Source organism: Gastrolobium bilobum, unplaced genomic scaffold (genome assembly GCF_033153095.1).
Source record: "Gastrolobium bilobum isolate Gb01-03AN ecotype WA unplaced genomic scaffold, APGP_CSIRO_Gbil_v1 utg4364, whole genome shotgun sequence".
Taxonomy (NCBI): domain Eukaryota; kingdom Viridiplantae; phylum Streptophyta; class Magnoliopsida; order Fabales; family Fabaceae; genus Gastrolobium; species Gastrolobium bilobum.
The window spans coordinates 527,002-551,445 of NW_026898973.1; the positions used below are offsets into that span (position 1 = coordinate 527,002).

Here is a 24,444-nt window from a genome sequence, read left to right on the forward strand (position 1 = left end):
ATATATCTATAAGAGATAAAATTACTTTTTACAACACGATAACCAATGTGTCCCTAAAACAAAAGTGGATATAATGATTTTCCCTCTCTCAAATTCACTTTTGATTTCATCTGTTACTTTGTCATTCACTTTCTATAACAGTTTGTCAAATAGTTCTTAACATTGCTTTGCTGATAGAAAATATGGATTGCACATTCCCCTCCCATTTAATTTAGCTGCAGTTCACTTAAAACCAGCATGGATCTTTCCTTGCACCCAATCATCTATTATTATTTTCAGAAATATGAGAGAGAGAGAGAGAGAGACCTTGGACATTTCCCTAAAGCATATAGAATTTTCAAGGGATTAATAATTAACATAATCATACATAATTCCAGGTTTGACAATTGACATCATGATCCTAATTTTTTTATCCTTTATTTCTAAGGAACTTTCATTGGGAAAAGGGTGTACCTCCCTCTCATTCATCTCCCTCCTCATTAAAAAAGGAACTCTATACTCTAATGTAGCTAGGTTTCACATGAAAGACCAATTCACACACATTTCAACTCCTTCCCCCACCATTTCTCATCTTAATTTATGCCTTGAGTTCACCAAGTCCAACTTGTAAAACTCCATCACTAAAATCCTCTCTCTATCCATCATTCTAAAAGAGTTTTTTTTTTTTTCCCCTCATCTCACTGCTCCATGCTTCTCCTTCTCACCTTTTGCCTTCTCCTCCTCTTACAACATGGCCTTCAAAATCCCTCAAGTACTTCTTATTCTTCTCTGGCTGTCCCTGATTTTGTTAATATTTCATGAGTGCTACAATCTCAAGTCCAAGATCAACAAGAATCAAGTCATAAGAACTAGTTTCTCATTACCCTCTCATCACCCTTTGATCAACAGAAAAGTTCTAGCTAGCAAATTTGACTTTTCTCCTTTCTTAAAGCATCATCATAATCATCATAAACACTCACCGGCGATGGCAGTGCAACCAGACCCGTCAGAGACAGAGATTGATCCACGTTATGGTGTTGAGAAGCGTCGTGTGCCAACAGGTCCAAACCCATTACACCATTGAAGGAATCTCAATTGAACCAAAGAGTGTTAAGAGATAAAAAAAGAATGGTTAGTTAAAGCTTTGATAACCTAGATGATGCTACTAAATCCTTTTTATTTTTATTTTTATTTTGTTAACTTTATTTTCCCTTTTTCCTTTTTTATGGTCTGCTTGATGATATTGAAACCAGAAATCAGAATTAATTGACTTTTTATTGTGTATAATAATATGATATTGCATTGCCAGCTTGAGATTGTACATGTATCAAGTTCATTAGTTTTTGAGTTAGGAATAAGGTGAACACAACTATACATTTTCAGGTTTTCAGTGCAATTTGATTTTTATGATTACCATGATTTACTTGTTTCGTCAATGTAATGATTCAAAGAATATGGTTTTTTGGTGAGTGATATTAAAGAAACATGAGTGGCTGAAACGGCACGGCACATGCAAATTGGAAAGATTTTTCGTTGGAGCATAATGATGATATATCTTAATGAGTTTTGTAAGTGTAAAACCATAATGTTTTCTTTGAAGAATTTTATCTAAAATTTACTATGCGATCATAGCCCAGGTTGTTCTCGTACATATATAGGACTATTTTTTTTTTTATGTATATATATACATTCATCCGTTATATATTAAATATTATTAATGAATTAAATTAAACCAACATGTGTTTTGCATTTGTTTTTTTTCTCTTTTTGTTCCTTACAAAATTATTCACCATTTTGAATCCAACCCTAATAATTTCTTCCTTCAAATCCCACTATGCACTGTGTTGATACTTTTTCTTAGGACATAAATATTTAGATAGGATTAGCTGGTATGCCACACGTTATACTATTATCCTTTTTTGCATCTGTCTGCACATAAAAACCCATCTTTATATGAGACCCTAAAATAAAATTCAATTATTAATGAGAACCCATTCTTTTTTTAATCCCTTTTGCCAATTCATAAAATCCATCATTATACATTTCTGCTAGTATGGAAATCAAGTATATGTGAAATACTAAAAGTTGTTCATTTTCATTTTTGTTTTTGAATTTTGAATTATTTATTTCCTTTAATATTTAAATTGGTTCGTTAGTGTTCGTTGCAAATTTTCTAAAAAAAAAGGGATGTATGCAAATCTTAATTTACAAATTGAATTCATTGATTTACATATGGATCATTTTTTTTCTTTTTGGTAAATATTGGGAATGTAAGTATGAGTAATAAAAAAACTCTCACTTTGGAAAGAAATGGGTTAAGCATGGTATACATAAGTGAAAGGATTTATAAACTCAAAGCTTTAAAGCTTTGGATTGAAATAATGTGTCGGACTCACTTGATATTATTAGTCTATCTTAACCCATTGATGATGGTCCCCTGCCATGAGGTATCAGAACCAATGATTGATTGACATGTGTGTGCCGAATATTTGGAAATGATGGCTATAAAAAAATTTATTTGGAATTAAAAGGACATGAATTAAAAAAACTAATTACAAGTAAAAAAACTTTTTTTTGGCTATTAAATGCCTAACTCAACCCAAAAGTTTAAGAAGATTATATTAATAATTGTATATTATATTTCTCTATCAATACCAATAAAATAGATTAAGTAGCTTATAAAGTACTAATAAAAACATTTAAGTGACAGGCTAAATTAACCATTATTTTAAAATTAAAAGGGATTTTTTTCTTCTCTGCTACTGATTTCTTTTATTTTTCTCAGAGGAAGGGGGAGAGTATACCGGTTGATGGTATGAAGATTTTGCCAACAACATCATTTTCACAACAATTTGGAGATTGTGTCGTATTTAGTTGCTGGGTTATGTCTTGCTACCCACTAGTGCAGCTCTCATTATGAGATTCATGAGAGGTGATATTTCAGTTTTAAAAGTGTAATTGAGATTAGATACATTCACGAAATCCCGAAAAATAGAGGAATTAACAAGACGAAGCTATTCTGATAGCTCTTGTTGACAATGAAATCATGATTACAACATGGAGAAAATCTTCAGAATGGATAATCTAATTAACTGACTAATATAATATTTTAATACATATATGCCGGTATAATTGGAATTAGATTGAGTAGGGCACGAAGAAGATTTCCTTTTCAGTTTCTTTTAAAGTGGTGCTTTCTGATGTTGATAATGCATTATTCATTGATATGATGAATGAGGGACAAGAAAAGTACTTATACTTGATAAACACACTACACCAAACTCGATAAATGCCCTCTCTAACAGTAACATGACCCCTCAAATCCATAATACGCATTTTTTTTTTTTTTACGGAAAAGAAAATTCATTACGAAACAAAATCTAACCGCACTTACAAAGCATAAAATATACATCGGATATAGATAGTGAAAGAAATAAATATAACTTACCCTCCAAATTTATCAGTGATTTATAGCATTATTCTTTAGTAGGGAGCAGAGACTGTTGATGACTAAACAGGTTAACACGGGAAAATATTGTAATGAGGATCATATTGTAAATAATTTAATGAGGATCATGTTACAACAATATTGTCAAATTATTTACAGATCAAAATTTACACTCTAAAGCTGACTGCATACCCGAATCACGAAAGCCAAATGTAAATTGAAATTTTAAAACATTGAAATCCAAACCCTGACCGAATATAGATTGAAAAACTCAAAAGCGTATTGGCATTAATCCCACGTGACATGGGGCTACACTCAAAGAGGACATATATTTAATATATCCTAATCCGAAGCCAACAATTAACACAATTAAAGTTTCCAAATTGAAAATTTTAAAATCTAGAGAATGGATTCACTTATCATCGAAAAAGTTTACCACTTTTACAATTAATTTAATTACCGTTGATTTCTATCAATCTAATGATTATAACTTATTTGATTTCTATCAATCTAACGATTATAACTTATTGAGAATTAATAATTAATTAATAAGTGTGAAAGTGATAAACTTTTTTGGTGGTAAGTATATCATGTCCTAAAATCTAAATCCAAACCAAATAGATGGGGAAAAACTCAAATTGCATTAATTGTGTGTGTCAACTCTTGTATAGAGTAAGAATAATAAGAATATAATCAAGTAATTTTTATCTTTTCAACTTTGAAAAATAATTTTGAATTATTGTAATATTTTTATAAATATGATAGGAACTTTCAATCTCATGATTTTTGAGATAAATTTTTTTAATAAATATTTATTGAATAATATAAGAGTAATTTGAATTTATACAAGTGTAATAAATGATCTCTTCAAGACTCCTCTTAAATATATTAAAGATTGAATTTGGGGGCGTTTGGTTCGCAGTAATCTTTGGGATTCCTGGCAAACTAAATTTTTCTAAATTTTTAATTTTTAGATATTATCATAAACTGAATATAAAAATTATATTTTTGAAAATCAAAATTCCTGGAAAAAAAAAAATTTATCCTCTACCAAACGCCTTGAAATAATTGTAACAGAGAAGTGGTAATTTGTTGGGCACACAATATCGGGTCATGCATATGGGCCTATCAGAACGACTTCAGGGCCCCAGTCCGTTAGCCCGACCCGGAAGATTCATCGAAACCTCTTCAGCTTCAAAAGAATAAAAAAAAGAAAAAGAAGCCTATAGGTTACGGTTTTCATTTTGATTGAAAATTTGTGAATCATTGAAGACTATCAGAAGCTGTGGGGAAAACCTTTTCAATTTTTCAAGAGATAGATAACAATGGTGCGAATTTTTTTATTTTTTATTTTTATTTTTGATTGCGTGATCATGATTAGGGTTTTTCGTTTCAATTGCTTGCTTCTTAATTGGCCGACTCAATTCTCTGTTTTCTGTTTTGATTAGGGGTTGTTTTTTATTCTTCTTGTTTCGAATTGTTTGATGATGTTATGTACTCGCGGAGATCGTAGGAATCGTGTGTTGTTCTTGTTTTTGATTGGAACAAAGGGGTTTTCGTTTTGTTGGGTTGAGATCCTTTTATCAGCAACTAATTCAAACCCTTTATTGAAAATCCTTCGTGTTCATGAAATATTGTAAAAGGGGAAAAGGCTGAGTATATTCATAATGGTAAGATATGTATGAAGGTTTGATAGAACTGTTTTGTGTCTGATATGTATTAAGCTATGTATTAAGGTTTGATAGTACTGTTTTCCTTTCGAGAAAAGCTGTGAAATTCAGCACTTAATGTTGGTAGGTAATTGGTTAGTTGTGGCTTCCTATGCTAAAGGTTTTCTTTCTTTTCCTTCTGTTCCTTGGCTTAAGAGGGGGTTTTGGTGCTGGTGATGTATTTGGTATCTGTTAGTTGATTTCCCAATAGACTGCTGAGCTTGCTCTGTTTTTGATTTTTACAGTCTTCGCTTGCTGCTGCCAGAGCTGACAACTTTTACTATCCCCCGGAATGGGACCCAAGTCAGGTATTTTTGCTGTACTGGCATTAAGTTCTGTTGTAGCCGGAAATTGTTTAATATCAGGAAACTCATACTTTGTCCCCCTCCCCGTTTTCAGGGTTCACTGAACAAGTTTCATGGCCAACATGCCTTGCGGGAGAGGGCAAGAAAGTTAGATCAGGGTATCCTGATTATAAGGTAATCAACTAACAGTAGCTACAGTAAGCCTTTGAGTCATGTTAACTATACCTGTTGTGAACGGGAGTTCCCCGATGTCATGTCCTATATTATCTCATTTGAAGTTCTACAGTCTGGAAAATGGAACCAATATGAATGATAGGCTTTTTTAGTAAGTGATGTCTATTTTGTATCTTGGACATGGATGAACTAGAGACTTTCAGGTATATAAGTATCGGAAAGAAAGTATCTTGTTAGATGTTATGATTTATGTGTATATTCTAATGATGACTTATTGATATGGATCCACGTTCTTTAAGACTTACATGCTGGAACCTGTTCTTGCAGATTTATAGTTTGCTTGTTTGTAAAAGTGTTTGCTTTCAGAATAGCTGATGTATATACAATAACAAACAACAACCAAAGTATTTTCCCACTAGTTGGGGTTTAGCTGTATGGATCAAATGATGCCATTTTGTTCAATCAAATTTAAAAACCATTTCTCCAAAGAGGCCATTTAGAACTAAATCCCTTTTAATGGTTTCACTCAGTTTTTCTTGATATTCCTCTAGCTATAATTATGGGGCTATTCCCCATCTGATCAAATCTGAATGAAGATTTGGCTTTTGACTGAATATAATGGCGTCATTTGATTCATGTAGACAACTCCACCTAGTTGGAAAAGGCTTTGGTTGTTGTTTTTATCTTTAGATCCAAGATACTAAACTTGGTTTGCCTAGGATACAATGTTCAAATTGTTTTTCTTTTAACCTTTAATTTCCTATTACCTGAATATACTGCTTTCAGGTTTGAGATGCCTTTTAATATATGGTGTGGAGGATGCAATTCGATGATTGCCAAGGGTGTCCGGTTCAATGCTGAGAAAAAACAAGTTGGAAATTATTACTCAACAAAGGTATGTTGATGTTGACTGCAAATGCATCTGAATGTAAATTACTTTTACAGTGACAGTGTTATTAGTTGTATTATTTTTCTTTTAATGGGTGGACTTGAAATAAGGCTTAGAAGCCCCTGCAAGTGCATACAAACACTTAATTTGTTCTTTGCCACTAGTATGTGGGTGTATAATGCCTTATAACTTGTTTTTTGCAAGTTTTATACATTACTTTGTCTTGGTACTTCCTTAAATAATTTTGTTCTATGTATCTTAATTTGTTGACTTTTTTCTAACAAATGTTTATTGGTTCCTTCAGATATGGAGCTTTACCATGAAGTCTGCATGCTGTAAACATGAGATTGTCATTCAGACTGATCCTAAGAACTGTGAATATGTCATTATTAGCGGGGCCCAGAAAAAAACTGAGGATTTTGATGTTGAGGATGCAGAAACTTTTGAATTACCTGCCGATGAAGGTATGAATTTCTTTATTAGTGAAGAAATTTTGGCAGTTTTTATTTTTTCTTCTGTAATAATTATCTCCAGGCTTGCTCCAACTGGTTTGTACTACGTATTGCACTTGTCAATTTTGTTGTATAAGCACAGAGAGCATGCTATCAGACCATAGGGTTCAATGGCTGTTTTTCATGGACTGAGTTTATTGTCCTTTTAAATCTAGTGCTTTACCTTTCTCTACCTTTTGCCTTTGATCAAGTGTAGCAACTGATCTGCATTGTTAATGTTTGCTAACTATCTTCAACTTTTTTTTTAGAGAGGGGGAAGCTTGCAGATCCATTTTACCGCCTTGAACACCAGGAAGAAGATTTGAAAAAAAAGAAGGAAGCTGAACCAGTGCTTGTGCGTCTCCAAAGGCTATCCGATACCAGGCATTTAGATGACTATGCTCTCAATAAGAATCTCCGGGCCCGGCTTAGAGTATGTTACTTAGCTAGTGATATTTTTTTTCCTAGTTTATTTGTCTTTTGCATTTCCATTTTTAACTCCGAGGATTTTTTTTGTTACATAATATTGTCATCTTGCTGTAAGGATCGTTAATGCTTTTCCATTTTCTCAGAGTCAAAAGAAAAGAGTTGCTGAAGAAGAGAATGCTTCCAGGAAAAGAGGCCTTGGCATACGACTACTTCCAGCTACAGAACAAGATGTTGCCACTGCAAAACAAGTCAAGTTTTCAAGTAAATTTGACCAGAATAGGAAGGACAAGCGGGCATTGATCAATGCATCCTCCATCTTCCCTGGATTGTCTAGTTCTTCCATTTCTGATAAGAGAAGACTAGAACTAGAGTCTAAAAGAAGAAAAGTTTCTGCAACTGCAGCATCCAACCTTCTAGCTGGTGGATTTAAGCCTTCGTCATGGTCACAGGGTGCTCTTTCTTCAAGCAGGCAAAAGGGAGCATCAATGAAGGTAAGACGTTAGGAAGCTGAAACATGTCTGTGAATTTGGTCAACAGTGGTTATTTTGACTTAGACCTTGCCAATTGGCATTGACGCTGTACATAGAAGTTGCTTGCAGTGATAGTTATTGTGTGTTCCGTTGTAAACTGTTTAAAAATTGTAAACACAGTATAACTAAGTCTAAATAAACTTTAAAATATATTAGGTGTTGAATTTTGTTATTTTTATTTTTTAGATTTGCCCAATGATCTGATAGACTGAAATGGTTTTTAAATGAGTCTTTTTAAGATCCAATCCAGTTTAAATCTACCCGTGCTAACTCAGATTTTGGTTGGTTTTATTTACTAAATTTGACACTGTTGAAGTGATAGATATACTTTAAACAAAAACTGTATAGTTATAGTTATTAATTAACGGCTAAATTTATAGTAAAATGCATGTGCATATATGATAAAGTATACAGTTGTTTGAATTTCTTTTATTAATTTTCAAATCAATGGTTATACTTTTATAATTCTTCTCTGTTCATCTCTATTTTAACGAGTGAAATCCTTATTTAATAATACTGATTCTCACTGTTGGTAAAAAGTTAAGAGAAGATTTTTAGTAAAAATAAATATATTTATTATAATTATTTGGCAGCTTCAAAGTTAGTTAAGACTTTGTTTGAGAGTTTGGAGGGGAAGGAAAGAAAAGAGATCCAAGGGGAAGGGAGGGGAAGGAATGGAAGGTAATTGAAGTTTATTTTCTTCTCTTGTTTGAGAGTTAAAAAAATGGTAAAGGAAAAATTGGAGGGTCAATAAGATATTTTTAAAATTTCACCCTTTTTTAAAAATTAATATAATTATTACATTTTACAAACAAAATTGTTTAAAATTTCTAAACAAAATTATTTATGTATTTTTCACACTACTAAAAAAGATCATATTTTCGACGAAAATTCTACGTTGCAAACGATAAAAATTCCGTCAAAAAAATAGTTTTTCATTGGAATACTTTTCATCGAAAGGCGACATAAGTTTTATCTGATGAAATTTTTTACAAAACTAAATTTGTCAAAATTTACAACGAAATTTAGTTTCCATCAAAAGTTTTGATGAAAATGGTTTGTTTAATATTTTTGACGACAAAAGTTCCATCAAAAGTTTTGACCAAAAAAAGAATTCCATCAAAAAATGCATGCATTCTTGGGGAGGGGGCTGAGTTGGTTCTTTGGCGCTGAGTTAGTGGGGTTGGACATGTGTTCGATTCCCGCTGAATGCATTCTTGGGGAGGGGGCTGAACCTTTAGCCATCACTGACCCTCGCACTCCGGATTAGTCCCATAGCCGGCTCAAAGAGTCGAAGCTTGTGGGGATACCGGAAGGAGCCAACTCGCCTCAAAGAGATAATTAGGGTTGGGTAACTGCAAAAAAAAAAAAAAAAGAATTCCATCAAAAAATTTGACGGAATGTTTTCCGTCAAAATCAAAAAAATTTGATGAAAATGTGTCACAACGAAAAATTTCGATGAAATTTTTTTTGTCAAAATTTTTGAGGGAAATATTTCTGTGAAACTTTTGACGAAATTTAGATCCGTAAAGAATTTTGACATAATATATTTTTTTGTCAAAAAAAATTTCAGGAATATTTTTCATCGAGAGTTTTTGGCAGAAAATGTGTTCCTTTGAAAATTATGATAGCAATGTTTTTTGTTGAAAATTTTGCTTGAAATATTTATGCCGAAAATTTTCGAAGAAAATGTGTTTCGTCGAAAATTTCAAGGGAATTTTTTCCGTCAAAATGTAGATTGAAAATATTTTCGTCGAAAACTTTTGACGGAATTTAGATTATTTAAAGAATTTTGACGAATTTTTTTTCCGTCAAATTTCTTTACAGAAATATTTTTCGTCGAAACTTTTTACGATAATTTTTAATGGATATAAGTTTCGTGAAATTTTTTGAAGGAAATATTCTTCGTTGAAAATTTCGACTAATATGTTTTGTCAAATATTTTAACGTAATTTAGACTCCGAAAAGAATTTTGACACAACAAATTTTCTGTCAAAATTTTTTACAAAAATATTTTTCGTCGAAAATTTTCGCTAGAAATGTGTTCCATTGAAAATTTTGATGGAAATATTTTTCGTAAGAAAATTTGACAGAAATATTTTTCGATAAAATTTTTACGTAATTGTTTTCTGTAAAAAAAATTTGATGAATTTTTTTTTTTTTTGAAAAGTTTGACGGGAATATTTCCGTTGAAATTTTCAACGGAATTTAGATTATATCAAGAATTTTGGCTGAATTTTTTTTCGAATAAAATTTATGTCAGTGATTATGGCTAATTCTTGTTTCATCTCTATTTTTGACGTAATGTGATTTTCGTCAAAAATTTTGTCACTATGTTCGACGAAATATTTTGCGTCGATAAATTCTGTCAGTATTTGAGACTTTTCTAATAATGTCACATTTAAAAATGATTCATATTTATGTAATTTTCACATTTTAATGTTGAGGTTAGATAAGTTATTTTTAATATTTTTCCCCTTAAACCCCCCAAATTGGAGAAACTTTAATTTTAAAAGTGGGAAGGGTTTTGGAGGATTTTGCAAAAATCCCCAATTCCCTTCCCCTATTTTTTTAGACTCACAAACAAGGGAAGGGATTAATAAAACTCTCCCCTTCCCTTCCTTTTTCTCCAAAAACCAACTTCCAAACAAATCCTAATGCGTTTCTGGCAATTAAATAACAACATATGAATAAGAATACATGGTATATAAGGATTATTAAGAACATATATTAATTCTTATTGATGCCAGAGTTATTACATAGAAGGAATACAACACACCACACACACACCACACATAAGAGTTTTTCTCTTCTCTCTTAGACACTTCTTAGATCTTTCAATAAGTTATTTTTCCCTTATTTTTTTCTTCTCATAACTCCCTTCCTATATATGCCTACTTAATTGCCTACCTTTATTTTGTAACTTCTTCTACCCTTCTTTAACCTCTAATATTAATTTCTTGCTTAATTGCCCTCCTAAATATTGTCTGCTTATTCTTGGGAATATTCACCTTCCAAATAGGTGGTTTTTCCTTCACTGAACCCATTGCGTTACCGACCATATTAATACTTTCCTCCGTGGAAATGACCTTCTCCCCAAGGTTGAGATCTGGAAATTGGTTACGGATCATATACACTTCCTCCATGAAGCCTGTTCTGGCGGAAGGTCTTTTCACTGAATGAGTACCCGGTCTAATGAATCCCCATGAAAATAGATTGTACAAAATCCAAATGCCTATTATGGATAAAAACGAAATCCATCAACCAATCGATCGTCAGGTAAGTGGTCTTGAAGTCTTGAATAGAATGCTCCTGAAAGGATCTCTTTAAGTTGCAAAACATGGAAAACCATATGTATATGAGCATTGGAGGGCAATTGAAGATGAAAAACAACTGCACCAATATGCCTAACAATTAAAAATAGTTCATAGAATCAAGCAGCCAACTTCGGGTGTAATCTAGAAGGCATAGAGCTTTGCTTATGATAGTGAATTTTTAAATAGACTCAACCTCCGACCTTAATGGAAGTGGGTAAGCAATGAAGATTGGCTTTGCGGGTCATATGTGCCTGAGTACTAGTGTTGCGACTTCGACAAGTGCACCGGTCGTAAAAGTAATAAAAGTGTACTGAGTACGATATCGTTCCTACGAGGATTGGTTTTCAAGCACTAATTCACTAACAACGATTTAGTTGGACAACAAAGATTGAGATGAAGAGAAATGAAATTAAAAACAATTAATAACATGCAAATTAAAATTCAAAATTAGAAAGCAATTGAAAAGATGATTGATTAAAGATTTAAAACAAGCGTAGCTAGGGTTTCAACTTCCCTCAATCTCCTCTATATGCTATGAATTAAACTGTCAAGAATCCGTTCTTAAAATATTGTCAATCAATTCTTCCTAAGTTAATTAGGGCTCAATTCCTTGTTACCCTAAATCTATGTGATTTCAGAAGAACCCTAGTTTCCCGGTTATTCCCAAAGAAAACATGCATTAAGATCAAGAATTCAAGATTGCACAATTACCCTATGTCTATCCCTAGATCACAAGGATTGTGATAAATTTACCAAGTCAGGGTTCATGCACCAACATTCTTATTGTCATACAATTCTCCTAAAACAGTCTAGAAGGAGAAAACTCATAGAAAGCATTAAAGACAGATAAATTTATTCAATTATAAAAAGAAAAGAATTCAGAGACAATTTAATTCAAAGCATAAGATTAATTTGGGTTCCATCTCTCCCTAACTACATAAAAGTCTAGCCTAGCATACTGAATTGAAAAGCAATAAGAAAGAAAATAGTTTCCCAAGCCTCTAATGGTGTGATGTTGACTTGGTTCCCCAGTGCTCCAACGCTCTGCAACAGGATTTCTCCTTCAGGTCTTTGTGTAATTCCCTGGTGTGTCTGTGAATTGGTTAATTCCATTGTCCCCAAGCTCCCTATTTACAATCTTTGAAGCCATATCTTTTAATTATTCATCAAATCTTTCCATGAATCTCTATCAATTCCCAATCAAATCTTAATTTATTTCTTTTTTTATTTAAGATCCTGCAGATTGGGTTTCAAATCTTTGTTATGATTCCTTTATCACTTCTTAGCACCAAATCTTGTAGATTTACCTTCAAAATGAGCAAGATACCAAAACATTAGCTCAATTATCAAATCTTTATGATTTTATTATATAACACCTTGAATTTCATGCAATTTACCATATAATTCTTGTATAATTTAGCCTAAAAACATGGTAAATCAAGGGTTTATCAAACATTCTCAGATTTGAATATTGTTGTCCTTAGCAATCAATCAGGATAAAACAAAAGAAATAGGGAGTAAGAATCCTCAATTGCATGGAATTTGACAGGAAGGACTTAATCAGAGACATGATTACAGAACATGCAGAATCTAAGGAATGATACATCAATCAACAAAATTCATAATTCTCAAGTTAAAAGCCGCAACAAAATTTCTTCAGATCAAGAATAAGAAAAATTTCCTGAAACACTCCCTCACTAGGAATTCAATTCACTCACACTCAACTGTTTAGAGGGTTGGTGTTTCACTCGTATCCCACTGAATCAACACTACCATAGGTAGGGGTGTGCTAAATAACCAAAAAATTGAACCGAACCATGAATCGAACTGAAACGCTCTTAAAATAACCGATTTTTAAAAATTAATTCATGAACCAAACCGGTTTTTAAAGAACCAGTTCATGAACCGAACCATTTTGAACCGAACCGAACCGTTTCCGAATCGAACCGTTTTCAAACCGAACCAAATTGATTTTTATAACTTTATTTTTTAAATTTTTAATTTTTTTCTTTTCAAAAGTGGGTTGATCCGAACCGGTTCTGAACCGAACCGAATCGTTTTCAACCGAACCAAACCAATTTTGAACAAAACCGAACCAATTTTGAACAGAACCGAACCACTTCCAAACCGAACCATTTAAACCAATTCGGTTCGGTTTTTCAAAACGTCCGGTTTGGTTTGACCCATGCACATCCCTAACCACAGGCTTGCTTATATTCTCGCTCTCCACAATTATTGTGACATATCTCACAGATCAAGAGGTCTTGCTTAAGGTTATAACTTGGCCTGGTTGAAGGGAGGAAAATTTTAGAGAATGAGTTCAAAGATTAAAATTTAGATTTAAAGAGGAATAGGTGTAATCGTTTAACAATTTGTAAAAAACTTTATTTTTCTTTTCAGTTCATTCTTTTTCTCTTTTCCTTTGAACTTTTCTCTCTCTTTTTCGTTCTCTTTTCTCAGAAAAATTCACTTCTTTCTTTTTAATTCTTTTCTTTTTCCTTTTTCTGAGTAATCTTCCTTTTCTTTGTTTCTTTTTCGTTCTACCCAACCTTACTTCCTTGGCTTTTGCCCTTTTTCCCTGTCCTCCCATACATCACAATTTATATAATCAACAATTAACATCTGTTCCTCAACTCAAATATGAAATTTAATCTCAAATAAGATGAGGAATGGGGATTTATATGGGAAGTGGCTTATTCATCTTCATAGGTTTTCAAAGAATAAACAAGCCTAGGCTCAAAAGGGTTTAACTAAGGAATGTCAGCAATGGTTGGCTATTTGGCCATCTAGTTTAAAGAAAGAACATGCCTCAATCATATCCATAGAATATATCACATACCAATTCAAGCAAGAAACAAAGCAAGTTCTATAGTCTTTCATACAGTGGGACACACACTCAATAAAAATTTTCTGTATAGGCTCAAAACCCCACGACTATGAATGCACAGTAATTCCCCTATTCTTTATCTTAAAAAAAAATTCATCACTAAAGAGAATATTCAATGAATCATGAAAATCATTACATTGATGCTTATTATGAAAAATTAAGGTGCATAATCATGCTCTAAATCAAATGACTGATCAAATTTTCTACCAATCTTCCATTTAAAAGCACTGAGTAAAACTTTCAGATTTTCACAAAACAATGGATTGGGGTTTTTATTACTTAAAACTCTAAAAAAAATTAATTCCAATTTCTAAAAAAAAATGTTGCATTAAGGAAAAGAAAAAGGTTGAGATAGTTCCCTGTACTAGCCAGATGTTCCGTGTATACTCATGCAGTTTCTCCGGTTCATTTAGCAATACCCACTGATGAACTACGCGTTTCCTATTCTCAGATTTAAATGTTGTTGTCCCCAGCAACTGATTTAAATCTAAAAGATTATCACGTTGAGAGTTAGGAACTTGTTGATTCCTCTTAACAGTATAGATCAATTAAAACTATTAGTCATCAGTGCTGAAATACGACACTGCATCATAGGGTTATCTCATATCATAAAAAAAACAATAATAATCTCAAATAAAGTGTCAAACCCCTTGAACTTAGGCAATCCCACAAAAAAATCCATGCTAAGTTCGTCCCATATAGCATTAGAAATTATAAGTGGTTGTAACAAATCTACTGAGACAGTTGTCTGATATTTGCTTCGTTGACATACTTGACAAGCAGCTACAAAATTAGTCATTGCACTCTTCATTCCAATCTGAAACAAAGATTGGGCTAACCAGTTAAATGTGCAGAATACCACTGCATGACCACTTGTGGGAGAGGAATGAAATTCCTAAAGTTGACCCTCTAATGTGTAATGTTGATGGGAATCTGGATTAGTCTTTAGATCAGCCACGATCTTAGATAAATAGGGATCGTGAATAATCTCCTCATCAATGTTAGAGATATCAAGCCAAAAAGGTCGTGAGATAACTTGTAGCTGCATATCTTTTTCCTTCCTTGAGAGTGCATCCGCCACCTTATTATTAGCCGCCACCTTATACACAATGTTAAATTGATAACTAACAATCTAGCCAACTAGTTTTGTTGATCTTAAGTAGTGATTCGTTATTCCAAAAGATATTTTAAACTCTTTTGGTCGGTAAAAATCATAACTTTTCTTCCCAACAAATATGGTCTCCAAAGTTGAATGGCTAGCACCAAAGCCATTAGTTCTTTCTCATAAACGGACTTAGACATTGCTATTGGAGATAGAGCTATTGGATGTTTGTTGTGTAAATATAGCACCTAGACCTTTGCCCAAATATTACATTCGATGATGAATTCTAGAGAAAAGTCTGGTAAAGCTAAAATCGGTACAAAGGTCATGGCTGTCTTCAATTTTTCAAATGCCAAGGTTGTTGTCTCAGACCAAACAAAACATCCATTTTTAAGCAAATCAGTTAAAAGGTAGAGAAATCTTTCCATAAGTTTGAACGAATCGTCGATAATAACCTGTTAAGTCCAAGAAACCCTTTAACGCTTTGATTGTTTGAGGTATTGGCCATTGTATCATGCAACTCACTTTTTTGGGATCCATTGCTACTCCGCTATGTGAGATAATATGAGCAAGATACTCCACTTCTATCTTGCCAAAACTGCATTTTACCTATTAGCAAAGAAACAAACTTCTAATAATTGTGCTATATGGTCCAAAAGTTCCTCCCATTACTTACTGTATATCAAGATGTTATCGAGAAAGACCAATGCATAACGTCTTAGGAAAGGCTGGAGAGTGGAATTCATTGCACATTGAAAAGTCATTGGTTCATTAGTGAGACTGAAAGACATGACTAAAAACTCCTAATGCTCTTTATGAGTCCAAAATGTTGTCTTTGGGATATCAGACTCTACCATTCGAATTTGGTGATAACTAAATTTGAGATCAATTTTTGAAAGAAAAAAAAAGCTTCATGTAATTCATCCAACAATTCTTCAATTACTAGAATTGGAAACTTGTCTGGTATGGTAGCCTTGTTAAGAGCTTTATAGTCGATATAAAATCCCCAACTTCTATCTTTTTTCTTAACTAAAATTACCAGGCTAGAGTAGGGATTGTTACTGGGGCGTATAATTGCTGCTGATAACATTTCATTTACTAATTTTTCAATCTCATTCTTCTATATATGAGCATACTTATATGGCTGAATGTTTATTGGATCTGTTCCCTCCTTCAATGGAATGCAATGATCAACTGATCTACATGGATGAAGCTGCTTACGGGTGGAAAAAATGGAAGCACACTTCTGCAAGAGTTGTTGCAATGGAATTGTTTGATCAATTGTCAAGTTGTCAAACAGCTTTCAGGCAATGTTGTCTTTGTTTCATCAATGGCATCCTCGGTTTGTAAAGCTGAAAAAATCATTACGAATGTAGCAAATTCCACTTCTATAGTTTTGGACAATGCCTTTGTAGAAATAGTGGATTGTTGAAGTGTTGGATTTTCCATATCTCCATGGTGATGATAATCCGACATGTCAGACCAATTGATGCATTTCCAGCAATTAAATAGTAGAATATGAACAACAATACACAATATGTAAGGATTATCAAGAAAAGAGAACAATTCTTATTGATGACACAGTTATTACACAAAATAAATACAACACAAACACACCATACATAGGGGCTTTCCCTTGCACTTTGAGACACTTCTCATATTTCCCAATAAGTTCTTTTCCCATAACCCCACTCTTTTACATACCTATTTAACTACAGAACTTTATTATGTAACTTCTCGGGACATTGATCGTACTACCACAAAAATATATATAATATATCATAATGCCACACGTTTGAAAAAATATACCAACTTCCACAGCATCGTAGTCGCTTAATTATGTAGCGACTATGGAAGGCCACGTGTTAGCCATGCAGATACGTAAGAAGCCTGGTTTGGCTTGAGTATGCCAAAGTTGTTACCCTATGTAGCGACTTTGGTGGAATTGTGACATCTGTCCATTACTTTCCCATATATATTAGCTGACAAACTTTACCATAGTAGCTACCCTACGTAGCTACTTTGGCCTTGTGACAGCTTTTCCCGTTTTCTTTTGGATAATTCTACCATAGTCGCTACCTATTTCAACTACTTTGGTCAAGTGCCTTTCTCCTTCTCATGAAGTTTAATATCCATAGATAAGAAAGAGGGATGCCGTTAATAAATTATTGGACCCTTTATTTTAAATATTTTATCTATTCTTAAATAAAAATTTAATATTAACATCACTAATGGATAGTAAACTCATGTTATTTAATGGAAATCAAATATAAAATTTCACAATAAGAATGTTAAAATGAAAATATCAAAAAAAAAAATTATTAACATTTTTATATAAGTAATAACACATATCTACGATCATGGCATACATTAATGAAAAATAAATAAATATTTATTAATGTTTTAATAGATTAATAATATTTTATAAAATTAATTGTTTAATATATAATTTTTTAATTTTATATATCTTTTAATTCATTTTTTGTAAAACATTATAGTTCATAAACTATAATGTTTTAATATATAATTAAAAAACTTATGTATAATTATTTAATTATTAAATTTTTTTATAAAATATTATTATAAAACATTTTTAATAATATTTTATAAAAAATGAGTTAAAACATATATAAAAATTTAAAAAAATATTTTTAAATTATATATTAAAACATTATATTTTTTAAACTATAATGTTTTACAAAAAATGATAAAACATATATAAAAATTAAAAAATTATATATTAAAACATTAATAAGTATTTATTTATTTTTCATTAATGTACACCATGATCGTAGAGATGTTATTACTTATATAAAACGTTAAAAATTTATTTTTTGATATTTTCATTTTAAAATTCTTATTGTAAAATTTTATGTTTGATTTCAATTAAATAACATGAGTTTACTATCCATTAGTGATGTCAATATTAAATTTTTATTTAAGAATAGATAAAATATTTAGAATAGAGGGTTCAATAATTTATTACCGACATCCCTCTTTCTTATTTTTAGATTATTAAACTTAGACAGTGGACCAAAGTAGTTGAAATAGGTATCGTTTATGGGAGAATTGTCTAGCAAAATCAAAGTAGCAACATAGGGTAGCTACCAATGTTATTAAACTCGAGTTTCTACGTGAAAACGAAAAGGGGTGGTAGAAACGACACGAAACGTAAAGTTTCTACTTTCTACTACTTAAGGTCAAGATACAAAATTATATATATGCTGTAAAAAAATATATCACATAATGAACATGTGTGTTGAGCCACTTATCTATCTGAAAAGAAAAATTATTTTTGATAACCAAGTATCAAAATTATAAACAGTGATAACTAACAAGTAATGGATAACTAATCTGCTCTAACTGTTTCATACACTCTGTAGATTTTGGATCATCGCTCGTTAAGATATAATTCCACTTTTTTTAATGCACACAATGACCAAAAACACAAAACGATTCTCATAGCATAACGTATAATAGAATTGCAGCATTATAAGAGATAATTATAAAAGACATATATCCAAACAAAAAGATATCAAGATACCGTGCATATAATTTGGGGAAAACAAAAATTTGTTTTTTTTTGCAAATCTTTTTTTTCAATTTTTTTGTTTTAAGTAAAAACAGTCAAAACGGTAAAAACGTAAGATTTTATCGTTTTTACGTGGCATTTTTATCAGTTTTTACCAAGGACCGTTTTTACTTGCGTTTTAACACGCACCACTCTAGTAAAAACGTAAATTTTTTACAACAATGGTAGCTACTATGGTAAAGTTGCTAATTCAACCACAATCGCTACATAGAGTAGCGACTTTGGTATACTCAGGCCAAAGCAGGCTTCTTACGCTTCTGCAAAACGAACACATGTCTTCCATAGTCGCTACATAACTCAGCGACTAGGGGTGATCGCGATAAACGAACCAAGGGCCTTTCAGGGGCCTTTGGCTCGGCTCGTGAAGGCCTGAGCTTACATGTCTAGAATTGGTTGTTGGAATCAAGCTTGGACTTGTATAAAAGCTCGTTTAATAAAAAGGTCCCAGGCTTCAATTCAAAAACTTGGCCTTAGAGCCTCTCAGGCTGGCCTAGTATATTAATTTTTTTTATATATTTTATACTAGTTTTAATAGCTCTGTCTCCCCTCATTCCATTTCACCTCATTTTATTGGTTAAACAGACTTTTTGAATGATTTTGTTCTATATTATACTGTTTGGATATACATTGAATTTATGAATATTTATGAAATTACTAATGTTGTTGATCGTACATTCTGTTTGGATAAATTTTTGTTGTCTTATTTCTTTTAAACAGGCTAAATCAGGCTTTCATTTTTTGTAAATAAGTCAGGCCACATGCTAATAATTATATTCATAACATGTAATAGGCCTGATCAGGCTGACACATTTAAACACATGCTTAACTTTTAAGACCAAAATTCGGCTCGGCGTGACCCATTAACACCCTTATCAACTACTATGGTGCCGTGGCACTTTGGTGTATTTTTCAAATGTGTGACATTTTGATATATTATATATATTTTTGTGGTAGTATGGTGAATGTCCCTAACTTCTGCTGCCCTTCTTTAACCTCTAATATTAATTTCCTAATTAACTGCCCTCCTAAGTTACTGTTATAGAGTAAACTAAACCATTGTCTTAGCAATCGTATAAATCTCATTCAAGTAAAATTGCTACAATAATCAACTCGGTTGGCTCAATTAACTAAAGGATTAATTCGAGATTAATTTGTTTTTTTTTTTTTGATAAACAGATTAATTTGTTTTTTAATTGTACATGTGAATACCCTTCTTTCTTTAAAAAAGTTAAAAATGAGAATTTATAACTGATATTATTAGTGATTTATCCTCATGAGTCATGACCACATATTGCATATTAAAGAAAGGGTATTAGTTTTCTTATGCAACATGTGATAAATTTTATCTTATGCTGAGACAAAACAAAGTGGGCTTTCAATTTTTTTTTTATAAAAAAAAAAAAGTTGGGGCTCAATTTTCAATGTGAGAGGAGTAGGAGAGAACACTCTTATGTAGCATAAGAAAACAATTTCCGTTAAAGAAACTGCTAAGATTTTCAGATCGTACAAAAATTCCCAAAGATCATTAATCAAAGATGTCGGGGGGGTTCTAATTATGACTTTGGTCAAACATAAAAATATGCAAAAGATGCCCCCATGCAAATCCTAGTCATAAGCTTTACTCAAATAACATAAGGGACAAAGCTCTCAAGCAGTCAAGCTATAAAGACAAAGATTTAAGTAATAGTGTCCTAATCACCTCGGTACATGTGAACCCGGGTATCCAATGACAAATTAAAGATATCAAGTTCATCATTTTTCAGAAAATAATAGTTTGGTGCTCTGTAGCCTACAAAAATATTTAATAAAATATTGTTTTCACTGCTCTTTTTTAATTGGTGCATGTGCCACCGGCTTGCACTTGGTCGATCCTCCATGCCCTCCTATCGATGATTAGTAACCGAGAGCTGCTTGCAATCACAAACGTACAAGTTATAATATTTTAATTGAAATTTCAATGATGTTATTCAATTTTATTATTAAACCTAGATAGAAAAATGGACTTAAATGCAAATATTTATTTAAGTACTTCTCCGTGTGTTTTTATCGTCTTTTCATTTTTTTTTTGGTAATCTATCGTCTTTTCATTTTATTACTATTGTCGGAATGTGAAGTTATTAGTTGATTAATTAATGCGTTTAACTTTATTCAGATTTATATTATGGTACCTCGCAACTGCAAGCCAGGCATTCGAACAACTTTGATCCGCAGATACATGCTTGTCTCACATGCTCCCATGCCTATGATGTAGTTCACAATTATATTCAAAAGCTTATTCATTAAAAATCTGAGCATAAATTAATGCTACAGTTAGATTTGGTTCATAAAATAAAGCATTACAAAATCTTGGAAACTTTTCCTCTCTTTTTTTAATGCCTTTTGTCGTTCCGTTTAACAACAACACTACTATTGTCCAGAATAGCATACAAACACCACTTACCAAATAATAATAATAACCCGTGAACAATAAACATAAGCACTGCCTGCAAATATGTGCAAATACATATTAGGATGAGTAATAAGATTGACTCTCACTTTTTCGTTTCTGTCCTTACCATAACGCTGAATAAATAAATAAAATTTGCCTCGTGGTTGATAATAATGTTAATCAATAAGACAATAATATCATTAAAGGTAAACAAAACAAAAAGACAACATTCAGCAAGTGTGTCAAAAGAAGTAAAAAACAGCTGGAAATGTAACGTGGTAGAAATCTATTGGATGATAAACGGGCTTATAAACAATGATCGTGCATCGAAAAATGGTCACAGGTAAAAACAGCAAAGTATGCATAATAACCGTATAAACCTACTCGACGAAATACAATACAAATACACCCAAAAACCAAATGCTTATAAAGTATAAAAGTACATCCTCCACAACACCAAAACAGTTAGTTTCAATCATCGTCTCTTTCATTTTTCACTTCTTCAGTTTCAACACTTTCACTTCATTCTTTCTCTGCTTCGTTCTTCAACACCTGCAAAAATGGCGTCACTTCCCTCTCCCTCCCTCTTCTTCTTTTTGGTCTTCACCTTCATCCATTTCTGCAACTCCGCAGAATACCTGAAGCTACCGTTGCTGCAGAGGAACCCACTCTTATCGCCAGCTCAGCTTCTCGCCGCCGACACCCACCGCCTCTCCGGCCGCCGGAGCATTGTAAAGTCCCCGCTCATATCCGGCGCTTCCACCGGATCCGGCCAGTACTTCGTGGATCTCCGAATCGGGTCGCCGCCGCAGCGCCTCCTCCTCGTCGCCGACACCGGCAGCGACCTAGTATGGGTCAAGTGCTCAGCCTGCAAAAACTGCTCCAACCACCGACCCGAATCCACATTCCTCGCCCGACACTCCAAAACGTTCTCTTCCCACCACTGCTACGACTCGCCGTGTCGACTCGTTCCACACCCGAAACCCGCCCGACCCTGCAACCGTACCCGGCTCCACAGCCCGTGCCGCTACGAGTATTCCTACGCGGACGGGTCCGTAACAAGCGGGTTCTTCTCGAAAGAAACGACGACGTTCAACACAAGCTCAGGTAGGGAAGCGAAAATAAAAAAACTCTCATTCGGGTGCGCGTTTCGGATCTCCGGCCCGAGCGTGACCGGTGGGAGCTTCAACGGAGCACAAGGAGTAATGGGCTTGGGTCGTGGGTCCATATCGTTCAATTCCCAATTGGGTCGCAAGTTCGGGAACAAATTCTCTTACTGTCTACTCGACTACACCATATCCCCGCCTCCAAAGAGCTACCTAACCATCGGCGGTTCCGCTAACGACGTCGTTTCTCGCAAGTTCAGTTACACGCCTTTGCTAAATAACCCTCTCTCTCCCTCATTTTACTACATTGGCATCGACAGCGTCACCGTCGACGGCGCCAACTTACCGATAAGTCATTCCGTTTGGGCAATTGACGAGCAAGGTAACGGCGGAACCGTCGTGGACTCCGGCACGACGCTGACGTTCCTGGCGGAGCCGGCTTACAGGCAGGTCCTGGCGGCGTTCCAGCGGCGCGTGAGTCTTCCGACAGCGGAGGACCTCGCTCTGGGATTCGACCTGTGCGTGAATGTCTCTGGCGTGTTCAGGCCGAGGCTGCCAAAGCTGAGCATTGCTCTTGTCGGAAAATCGGTGATGTCGCCGCCGGCGCGAAACTATTTCATTGAGGCGGCGGATCGGGTCATGTGCCTGGCAATCCAACCCGTGAAACCGGGTTCCGGGTTTTCGGTGTTAGGGAATCTGATGCAACAAGGTTACTTGTTTGAATTCGACATTGACAGGTCGCGACTCGGGTTCTCGCGTCATGGATGCGCCGTACCCTAAAACCAAACCCTTTTTTTTTTTTCTTTTTTTGAAAAATAATACGGATTTATTATTGCTAGATATATATATATATATATATTTTTTGGAGACTTTTTAGTTTGTTTGGATTACTATCATGAAATGTGAACAACTTCATTAGAAGGAAGTTGAAATGGTTTGTATTTTTTTGAATTCGCTTTGGTTTATTTATCTGATTTTTGTGCTTTGCAGCCGCGAAAATTTTTGGGACATGATGTAAATAATTGAAGTGTTTCTATGTGTCTCATGTAATGCAATCATTCACTCGCAGTAAATGATCACGTGTACATGTTACATTGTACCGTAAGCAATGAACAAAATGCATTGGGTTGTACGTTTATGATAAATTAAGCCAATTAATTTGATGTGAATAATCTTTTATATATATGTCTGTCTTAAAGGCTGTGTGTGATTATGAATTGGAAGTATCAAGGTACTATTGCTGTTAATAATATTGGCGGTAAAAAGGCCTGTTAAAGTAAAATCCACTAATCTACTACAAAAAATAAAAGTAAAACCCACTAGGCCTTCATTAAGTTAGAGACATGTGATGCATACAACAAAAAGCGTAGACATAACTATGAAATGAACACTCATAGTTTTAAGGTCCACGATTGACCCAAACCAGATAGGACCCAACCATAGATGCTAGGGTTTTAAATTATGAATCCCATTACCAAACAAGACAGGACCAACCCTTGATGTCAGGATTTTTAATTGTGGACCACGTAACGCCATGAGGTCTTTGACATTTCAATTCTAGTAATCGTTGCAATCATGATTGCATTGACCATATTAGCTCGTAAGATTGACCGTTTTATCTCGTAACATTCCAAATATCAGCTATGTAAAATAAAAAATCATATAAATTAAAATGAATTATGAATTAACAAAACTGCGTTATAAATGATCACATTTTTTGTACTAAAAGAAAAAAAGATTACATTTTTTGAATTGGTGTAATGATGGAATTATTTATTAATTGATTTAAGAATTCAACTATTTTTTTTAAACTGAGAGTTTAAATGTTTTCATAGGAGATAAATATATTTCTTACACACAAAAAAGTATGCAGAGCCCATATGAGTCCATGTGTTAGAGAATAATAAAATCTAATAAAAAAAACTATGTGTTTGGACAGTTTTTGTTTTTATTTTTAAATAAAAGTACTTTTCATTTTAAGTGTGTGTTTGAATGCAACTTTTTTTTAAAAAAAAAAAATAAGTTAGTAAAAAAGAAGAAACTAGAATGGTATTTTTT

At 33.3% G+C, this 24,444-nt stretch overlaps 2 protein-coding genes across 2 annotated transcripts; both read left to right on the plus strand.

The window, feature by feature from the left end:
• Positions 1–4,650: 4,650 nt before the first annotated feature.
• On the plus strand, positions 4,651–8,103 carry LOC133285958 (uncharacterized). Its single transcript, XM_061483283.1, has 7 exons — positions 4,651–4,755; positions 5,382–5,444; positions 5,536–5,615; positions 6,402–6,510; positions 6,809–6,968; positions 7,265–7,428; positions 7,568–8,103. The coding sequence occupies exons 1-7, from the start codon at positions 4,753–4,755 to the stop codon at positions 7,925–7,927; spliced, it is 939 nt and encodes a 312-aa protein (XP_061339267.1). The 5' UTR covers positions 4,651–4,752; the 3' UTR covers positions 7,928–8,103.
• A 13,737-nt stretch (positions 8,104–21,840) lies between these two features.
• LOC133285978 (aspartyl protease family protein 2) lies at positions 21,841–23,166 on the plus strand. Its single transcript, XM_061483306.1, has one exon. It carries the CDS (start codon positions 21,841–21,843, stop codon positions 23,164–23,166), a length of 1,326 nt encoding a protein of 441 aa, XP_061339290.1.
• The last annotated feature ends 1,278 nt before the right edge of the window (positions 23,167–24,444 follow it).